Below are 9,689 nucleotides of genomic sequence, written 5' to 3'. Positions count from 1 at the left end.
AACTTGTTTTTTTGAAGTGTAAAAAAGTATGTATAACATTAACCAAGTTATAATTTTAGTTTGAGGAATTATTAAATATGAAATCACGTTGGAGAAATGAGAATTTGGCTATGCAGAATGGAAATGCTATATCCACTTCTTTATTAAGCCATAAAATAGAATTATACACTACATGGGCATAAAATGAAACCATATATTTGAAATCAACGAATTAAAACTTGTTAGACATAACACATGGGTTGTTTTTGTGTTATGTTTCTTAAAATTGAGAGTTAGAAAATAAGCCTCTGTCGATTGAACACCAATTTGAAAGTTAAAATGTGTATAGATGAGTCAGAAGCGTTGCTTATCAATGGTTGGGACAGTTAATGTTGCTCATTGTTGAACTAGTAACGACACATGTGTAAAAAAAGGCTTTTGTGTGAGAGAGAGAGAGAGAGAGTGTGTGTGTGTGTATTCTGAAAAGAAAATATAATTAAATGTATATTGGTATGGGTATGGGTCACATTCTCCACACCATTTTGTTTGTGACATCATATGTCAAATCACCTCCGCATTATTTCATATTTACTAAGAAATACTACCACACAACCACACCATATTTAAGAGGAAAAACGAATAAAAAATTTAAATATCTAAGAGAGGATTGGTACAAACCTTCTCCACTTTGAGTTTCCAGACATTAAGCTACGTTGCAAGAGCCACAAGCCTTAACACAACATGGAGACGAGGCCATGTTCCTATAGCCTCCATGGCGTTGAGGCTGGCCAATTCAGCCCCCTCAACACCGGTTCCAGCCCATACCGACTACCCTAAAAAAAAACTCTATTTTATTGTAGGGAGCTAATAGAGAATATTGGTAGTACAAGGTCATATCTATAGTAAGTCAATAATGAGGGGTCTATTGTAAACCCGCCTATAAAATCTTCTGTCTCTTCTAAATCCCTTTCATTGGTACACTGTTCTGCCTCTTCCAATCCACTCCCATCGCAAACCCACTTTTTTTTTCTTTGTTGTAGATTCTTCCAAGTTCATCAATACCCACTAAAATCTTCGATCGATTTTCAAACATATTCCATCGAGCATTAACTAATTTCAGTTTCTTTTGATTCCACGTTTGTCTATGAGACAAACAATGAGATTTCGAGGAGATTTATACAACGATATGAGAACAGACAAATACAGAGTCTCGATAGGTTCTAGAGAGAAAAAAACAGACAAAGATCACATGATTCTAAGTTGAGTTGGATTTTAGAGTTTGAGTAGATGATGATGTGAGCATAAGTGACCTTCAATTCTTAGTTTCTTCATAGTTCACGATTGGTTTTCGGTTTGACTGAGCAAAAGTTGTATACGAATTAGAGAATTTTTTCTCGAAGAAAAATGATGTCTCCTGGGATTAATTTGGTGATGACTGTAATCGGATTTACTGTAAGTACTATGTTCATCGTCTTCGTGTGTACAAGACTCATCTGTGCTCGTATTCATTACATATCTTCAAGACGATCCTTTCGCATGTCTTCTAGATCTGATCTCAACGTTGTAAGTACCTCTGTTCTTTGATCTGTCCATCTGCTCAGAAATATAATTATATGTTTCTATCTCACTTGCGTCACAAAACCCATCTGACATTCAACCCCATTACTTTAAACTGATAACCAAAACTTTGGCAAATTAGAAGTACACGTATCTCCAAAAACAGTGTTATACTGCAAACTTCCTATAGCAATTTCGGTATTCTGAATTTGGGTATGTGAAAAGTGGTGTCAAGCAAAAACTTTCGTGAAATGGCTAATCATGAAAAACAAAAGACACCCAAAAGTGTATGTAAGAAGACATAATTTTGAAACTTTCCCTCATGTGATTATTCTTGAATTGGTACTTGTGTTTGCAAAGATATGATACCTGAGGGTCCAAAAAATACTACTAGGTTAGGCCTCAAGTTTTGTTTTCATCCCTCTTTTGCAACTTCAAGCCAAAAAAAGACTGTTTATACTCTTTTTTCTTCTATCATTCATGTTCTTCTTTTACAAACTCTTTTAGGCTCCAATTATGGTGTTCACCCATGATGAATTTTCTCCTTTTTTCTGTTGGACAGTTGGAGCGTGGCATACGTGGTGCTGAACCTCTTGTTGCAGCCAGCTTCCCTACAAAGAAGTACAGTGATCCCTTCTTTTCGTGTGCAAAAGATGCTCAGTAAGTACACTTCCTTTATATGAATTTGTTACAAGAACATATTTAAGGCCACAAGATTTATGGTTTTTATGTTCTCCTTTTGGGTTTTTTTGTTCTTGGCCTATTTGATGAGAAAAAAAATCAATCTTTGTGGTTTCTAAATTCAAGATTTATATCCCACAAGCTACAAAATGAATATCAATCAATTTGACATGGAAAGGTCAAGACTTTTTGCCTTGTTCTTGAACCATCTATTTTGCTTTAAGCAATCAATGATGTGTGTTATTATATTGCAAACAAGGTCAAATCAATACTTAATTATCATTGATTAGAAGTTATCAACAACACTATATTACTAAAAACGGATCTAATCCCAAAGAAGTTTTACTTTTGGCCAAAGGATTACTAGTTGACTTTGGGGTTTGTTGACTTTTTGACCATGTCTTCTTGTAGATGCATAGTTTGTCTTTCGGAATACCATGCGGATGACACGTTGCGTATTCTTCCTTTCTGTGGACACTTTTTCCATTCATCGTGTATCGACATATGGCTTCAGCAACACTGCACGTGTCCCGTCTGTCGAGTCTCGTTACGTGAGACTTTCGACAGACGATACACGCTGCAACCCGTGTCCAGCTCAGCGATCCGATTTTCATCAAGAGCTGATGACAACCGTCGGATCGATCCCACCACTGTTGGTCAACTCCGGTCAAATGACAACGAACAAGAAGCTGGACCGAACAACTCAAACATGAATGAGAACTCAGGGAACAAACAATCTGGAAGCCGATCAGAGGTTTAAGAGCTGTTATTGTTGTTTAGGAATGAGTGAATGATGGTAAAATGTGATTATTGTCCTTTAGGAATTTGTTTGTTGTGGTGTATTAGTATTTGTAAATATTGAAAAATCAGAAAGGTTTGATAAGTAAGTAAAGTAAGTAGCTTGTTTTTGCGGTAGTTGTTAACATATACATATATAGAAGAAAGTTGACTCTTCCCTTTTATTAGAACGTATCTTTTTATTCATATAACACAAAAATCCAATTGAATTCTAATTTTATATTACTATTAATCAAATTAAAAAGTCTAATCAACCAATTTTTCTTGTTTTACGGTATAATAACCATCACACGTGGCCAACACATGTGTTGTAGGAGATTCAAACTCGAATATTGGTTAAGTTGTTCTTTAAGAGGATAAATCATACTATCATAGTACTATATAAGAAAACATGAGTTTTCTTGGAAAAGAGGACACCTGTCCAAACTCCAAAGGTGATCGAAGGGTGCTTCTTCCCTTTTTTTATGATTTCTTTCGGCTATTGGACTGATTTTAGTTTTATTGGACAAATTGTAGTATAACTATTAAGATAGCCCATTTACCACCTGTGTTTTTTGGTATTATAATTTTGAATATGTGAGTTTGGATTTATTTGATTTTTTTATATAAATAGATGAATCATTATCTTCTCTTCTAATAAAACAGTACATTAGATGACACGTGGCACCTCCTTAGTCCCTCCGTCTTTGCTTTTCCCGCTCATTTCATCTATGTGAAATTCCTACTTTGCCCTTATGCTGTCATTCCGCTCAAATGTTGTAGAACTCGGTGTATTCTTCAAATTCTCATTGCAATCAATCCCATAATATCAGCAAATCATATAATCTTTAACTGATCATCAAACATAATCCCATTAAATCAGGAAGATCACACCATATCTGTTGATCTAAACCCTAATCCTCACAAACTTTCTCTGGATTTAGGCTTTACAATATTGAATCGACCACCACCAAGCTCCACCGCCTCCACCTTTTCATCTGGTTTATCTCTCTTCTCTTTCTTCTCTTTTTCTTTGCATCCTTATTCTTCGACAACAAATGAATGTACAAGTAAGCTTCAATTTTGGTTTTTTGTTTTCTTCTCTCTCTATCTCTTTCTCTCGCCTCTCTCTTTCAGGTATGTTTTGATGTGAAGGGTTATCTTTGACTGCTGTGAGCTGATTCCACGCCTTTTTTGTTTCCGCAATCGACAGGTTCCGCTACTTCTTCTATTGCTGCATGTCTCGCTTTTCAAGTTAGGGCTCGCCTCCCCCATGTCGTTGTTTGAAGCAACCCGAACTCCCAAAAGAAACAATCGGAGAATACCTTCCTGTTCATCTATAACATGGCGTTTGAGTTACTTCATTATCATCCCTTCCCTTGTATATTTCTACACTCCAAATCTCCACTGGTAATCCAAATACTCTTGAGACTTTAACATCGCTTCCAATTTATTGATTTCTATTTGATTTTTTGTTTTTAGTTCTTAAACATTGTAATGTTTAAATCGGAACGCTCTCATATTCTTTTGTTTTCTGCTTCAGTTGAATCACCTCAGTCCTTTTTTTTCATGATCTAAGGTTTCAATTTATTCATCTCTCTCTAAGTTGGATCAAACCGTAAACCCTAGAAATTACTTTCTCCGTTTAGCCACCCAATGTTATTCATCTTTCTTCTTCCTGATTACCAACCCTAACCCTTTGCTGCGTTTTCTTACAGGCCTTCAAGTTTAACCGAATCCTCAAATGTATACCATCGCACGTGGATGTACGTTTTATCACTTACATTCTTTTTATTTTTTGACCCTATTTTTTGAGGAATTTTCTGCTGTTAGTTTTTTGATTTCCTTTACGTGAAGTTATGCTCTACTCTGTTTCTTCTTTTCACAATTTCCGTATTTGGAAACATAAATATAAAAATTCAGACCCTCTGTTATTCCAAATGGATACCGTTACAAATTTATGGGACAATTGTTTCATCCACTGATTTTTCTCTAAATAAAATCTGGAATTCATCATATCAATCTGGAGTAAAGTAGAGTGTTTTTACCTAAAATCCACAAATTACCTCGATTTTGAAAGGATGGAGCAATCAGGTCCTACCAGGATGTTGTTGCTGGAAAAGAAATTAAGAACAGAGATGAACAGTCATGCCATAGAAGAAAATTGAAGGATGTCTAAACCTTAAAAGGAAATATCTAAAGTTTCATGGCTATAAAGATTCTATTTTTTTTAGTTACAAAAGGATTCACTTCTTCTCCTCCATACCCATAGTACACTTGGTCTATTTATACCTAGAAATTTCTTGAATTTATACCTTTCATGAAAACAATTTGTCCCCTGGAGTCAATCTATATCTTCCACAGGGGTGTTTTGAAAAAATGTTATCCATTTATAGCCCTAATTTGTTTCTGTTATTACTCTTTGCAGGTGTCCAGCTTGCAGAAATTATAAGGTACTTATATGTTTTCTTCACAATCTATGCGATAAATTCTCTATTAGTCACTACCCTTCACTATTCTGGCTCACCTTCTAAATTTGTGGGTGGTAGCTGGAATGGGAAAGATGAAAAAAGTAAAATTGTTTCTATTGAAGATGGAAGAACTTCTGATCATTTACTTAAATGGATTAATACACAATTAGGAAGGTATACAAGCGTTAAGAAGCTATATTGTTTTGTGTATACAATGTTAATGAGTTTTTAATTTTAAGTACATGTTTTACTTTTTTACGTAGTTCATATAAATTGGAAGATGAAAAGTATGAAAATGATGAGCTTCTTCAATCAAACTTCTCAGACCCTGGACAGGTTTGAATCAATTCTTCATTTTTCTATAAAAATAAGATTTTATTTTTTATTATATTTGTAATATTAAAGCTTAGAATTACTTATTTTTTTTTATAGATTGCACGTGCTGTTTATGATGTTGAAGAGGCTACCTCTCTTGCTTTTGACATTATTCTTGAAAACAAGATGATTAAACCAGATACTCGAGCTACTCTTATAAAATTCATGCAATTAATGACAGCTCATCACCCTTCAAAGAGGTTCATATTTTAAATAACCCACTTTTCTTTGTTTCATTTTTTTTCTATTTACTTAGTTTATAATTTTAAACATTGTAGGTGTCGAAGAGGAAGTGCTGATATACTTGTGAATTTTGACGGTACCCTTCAAATATTTTGTCACCATTTGAAAAAAACAACACTCAACATGGTGGTCTTACTAAATTTGAGATATGTGGAAAAGAAGTCCCACGTGGATATTGGGTAAATTTTATATTTTCTTTTTTCAATTTTTTATAAAAGAGATAACAAAATTAATACTTTTGAAAATCCTGATTTTGGCTATTATATGTACAGATGTTTTGTCGTGGTAGCAAAAATGGTACAAGGGGATTCAAGTATATAATATATTATTATCAATCTTATAATTTTATATTTTGTAAAAACCTATTTTTTTTATTTAATTGCAGCTGTGGTTTATGGGTTTTGCTACATTCACTATCCGTGAGAGTTGAAAATGAAGAAAGTCAAATGGCATTTACGTCAATTTGCGATTTTATACATAAGTTTTTTGCTTGTGAAGAGTGTAGTCAACACTTCTACAATATGTGCTCAAGGTAAGAAAGTCAAAAGTTTGTTACATTGACTTTTAATGTTTTTTAATAAAACAGTACATTAGATGATCAGTCGAATGGGTAAAATTGATATTTCGAATATAAAGCAGGTACCATTTTAATTTTACTTCATCTAATCCATCATTTTCACTATCTCATTTCTTCCCTTTTTCTCTGGATTTTCTAGGCAATATTATTTTCTTTAATATTCAACATTATTGTAGATTGAGTTTTAGTAAGTTATGAAAGTTTCAACGATTTCATTGCTTGAAACTTGTGGGTTCTCTATTTGTTGTTAGAATTTGTCATTTTCAGGCATCTTCCATAATCAATGTATATCTTTTTCACAATTTCATTTGTTCTCCATTGACTTCCGTTTCACAAATACCATAGTTTCAACTTAATTCTTTCATTGGTATGTATTATTTTAATCAAAATGTGGTTTTTGTTAATTTTGTTTTTATGTATGTAATGTTACTTAAATGGTCCGAGTTTCAAATAGTTAATCATAATAACTTCGAAGTGAACATTGAAATGTTGCTATTATAATATGATTTGACATGAAACTAGATATGATCATTTTCCAGATTATGTTATCCAGGAGTCACCTACAGCTTACTAGGGAGGGATATGTACAGTGACCTTCTACTGTTGTATCTGCTAATCATAAGTTAAACTTTCTTATTATTTTTTTTTCTAAGAGATGTTTTGAATGAGTTTTTTTTTTTTTTTTTTTTTTTTTTTTTTTTTTTTTTTTTCGAAGACAATGTTTCTTTTGGTTTTGCAGATAGTTATATTTTATGTGCTGATTTGAAAACAAAAAAAAGTATTAAAAGCACAAGTAGGTTTGGAACTTAAATGTAACTATATCATTATCTTTGAATATTTTTTAATTAATAATGGACGATACTGGCAATATTGGTAATAATCAAGTTGTTTTTTTTAATTGTAGTCGAATAGTAAGTACTTAGCATGTTGTTAGTTTTGTATATACTACGGGCCATTATTTATATAAAATATTATAATTATAATACTGTCGATTTCTGAACTTATATAAGAGAAACCCTTGTATCTTTATTATATATTCGGTAACAAAGGCAATAAAAACACTTACAATAATCTAGAGATATAGTCATTTAATATATTGATTACTTATAAATTATGAGCAAAAGTTGATGATCTTTAATTTACCAATAATCCACAAGTATATGGTATCATTTTATAAAGGAAATTCTTCTTTTTGTAAAATCAATATTAAAAAGAAATAAATGGAAGAGGTATAAAAGAAAAAAGATGGAGACAATGGAGTTAAAGATTTATTGGGATGATAAGTTACAATAGGAAAAATGACGTTTTAGCCAACAAACTTTTTTTCTTCCCACGCGCTCCTGTGTGGTCGATTTTACAACCCGTAATCATACACCAAAAGTAAGAGTTTAATAAGAATAAAGCCTTTTTTACAACCCACGCGTTTGTCTTCTGAGTGATATTATGTTGCATTATACAAACTCATGCCTTTTATAAAATAGATGTATTTATATGTGTAATTAAATACTTACAAATTACAAAGTTATTAAAAAAATACAACATTACAAATGCATAAGTTTTTCTAAATTAATAATATATTACTTTATTATATAATAATTTTTAATTCTATTTAAAATTATCATCAGTATCCGTGGTTTCCACCGTTTTAAATGGTTGATTCTGAACATAATGCATCCACTTATTAGGCCACCTGTTAAACCTCCACAGGCCGCCTGTTAAACCTCCATTATCTCTGGCGTCTCCAGTACTGTACCACTGGGCATACCCATTATCTTCATTGGATAAACCTTCTTGTTTTTCATTTATCAATCCGTGTTCGATTCTCCTCTTGCTCTTTCTCTCTCTAAAAAAACGTTTACACTGTCATTTTTTTCCATATGCAATTGATTTTAGTTTTTTCAACCTGGAATCAATTTATGCATCAGATAAGCTTCGATGATTTCTGTAAAATAAGGTATTGCTTTCTGTTCTTTTTTTTTTTTTTACTTTCTCTATGATTCTTAATTCTTTCTTTTTCCATCAACCACCCACGGCAATGGGTGTCACCATCGGAAAAAATGTGTCTCCATCTTTCATCTGCTTCAGAAAGTTACGAAGATGTAGCTGAAAAGGTATGTCAAAAACCAAATTCATTACAATGTTCGTTGATTTTGTTGAATTTTTTAGGATCCAACGACCCAGTATTGGTATTTTAGCATATTTACGGTTTATATAATTGTGGGGCTTTAAAATTTGCCATAATTTAGGGCTTTTCTCTTCCTGTTTTGATGCTCCTGAATCTAATAGTGGAGAATATGAGGAATAAAGTTCAGTTTCGCATGGCAATGAATTAATTAATCATGTTTGTTTTATAGATAAAGCATATAGCACATGGTCACATAATCTAAACTCCAAAGGGGTGTCCCGTAATTCATTGGAAAACTTTCTGACTGGAGCCGAAATCAAGATATGGAGTTTGAGCGGTTACAAAATTTTAACCCAATTAATATGGGGCAAGTTTATGAAACTCTAATTCATCGTCTATTTGTGGACTTTACATAGTCAATATTAGTACTTGGGTAGTCTAAATTCGATGTTGATTTAGTGTTCTCATTGTACATTTTAATACACAATTTGTAAAAGAGGAAACTGATGATGTAGCTAAGGTATGGTTTTGATGACCTATTCGGTTTTATACGGTTTTGATGACAATAACCTATAGGGTGTATATATAAGGTGTTATACAGAAAAAATTAGTAGCCCTAAATTTTTTTTAATAAAAGTCTCGTTGTTTTGAAAAAAATCACATAATTTGGCATTTTCCATTGAAATAAAAAAAAGACTTTTCGTTAATTTAGGTAAAATGTTAAATAATCACTTTTCGGTTAAAAATGATTTAAGACTTTATTAAAAAAAGTTTCTAAAATAATGAAACTTTTCTGCATAAAATCTTTAAAAAAATAAACAATTTTTTATGAAAACTAAAATCATGAAAAAAAAGATTTCTAGTTCACATCTTATTCTGCATGAAAAAAAAAACTGAAGACATT

At 32.3% G+C, this 9,689-nt stretch overlaps 1 protein-coding gene, 1 long non-coding RNA gene and 1 pseudogene across 2 annotated transcripts; all 3 read left to right on the top strand.

Moving 5' to 3' along the window:
• The first annotated feature begins 957 nt into the window (after positions 1 to 957).
• LOC145160898 (RING-H2 finger protein ATL10-like) lies at positions 958 to 3,185 on the top strand. Its single transcript, XM_079080273.1, has 3 exons — positions 958 to 1,542; positions 2,099 to 2,196; positions 2,629 to 3,185. Exons 1-3 carry the CDS (start codon positions 1,384 to 1,386, stop codon positions 2,975 to 2,977), a joined length of 606 nt encoding a protein of 201 aa, XP_078936399.1. The 5' UTR covers positions 958 to 1,383; the 3' UTR covers positions 2,978 to 3,185.
• Positions 3,186 to 4,338: 1,153 nt separating this feature from the next.
• On the top strand, positions 4,339 to 6,619 carry LOC145158441 (sulfhydryl oxidase 1-like; annotated as a pseudogene).
• Positions 6,620 to 8,622: 2,003 nt separating this feature from the next.
• Positions 8,623 to 9,334, top strand: LOC145156946 (uncharacterized). The gene is made up of 2 exons (XR_013736994.1): positions 8,623 to 8,771; positions 9,015 to 9,334. It is a non-coding gene; the product is annotated as an uncharacterized LOC145156946 (long non-coding RNA).
• Positions 9,335 to 9,689: the final 355 nt, after the last annotated feature.

Source organism: Lactuca virosa, chromosome 2, assembly GCF_052849685.1.
Source record: "Lactuca virosa cultivar CGN04683 chromosome 2, Lactuca_virosa_CGN04683_v6, whole genome shotgun sequence".
Lineage (NCBI taxonomy): Eukaryota > Viridiplantae > Streptophyta > Magnoliopsida > Asterales > Asteraceae > Lactuca > Lactuca virosa.
Note: the sequence above shows the minus strand (reverse complement) of the source record. Positions and strands in the feature narration are given on the sequence as shown.

What these genes read in the sequence shown, in the direction of transcription:
- LOC145160898 (XM_079080273.1), top strand. Translation starts at nt 1,384, where the DNA reads ATGATGTCTCCTGGGATTAATTTGGTGATGACTGTAATCGGATTTACT. An exon ending in CTAGATCTGATCTCAACGTT is followed by an intron (nt 1,543 to 2,098) that starts GTAAGTACCTCT and finishes TCTGTTGGACAG; the next exon opens with TTGGAGCGTGGCATACGTGG. An exon ending in TCGTGTGCAAAAGATGCTCA is followed by an intron (nt 2,197 to 2,628) that starts GTAAGTACACTT and finishes GTCTTCTTGTAG; the next exon opens with ATGCATAGTTTGTCTTTCGG.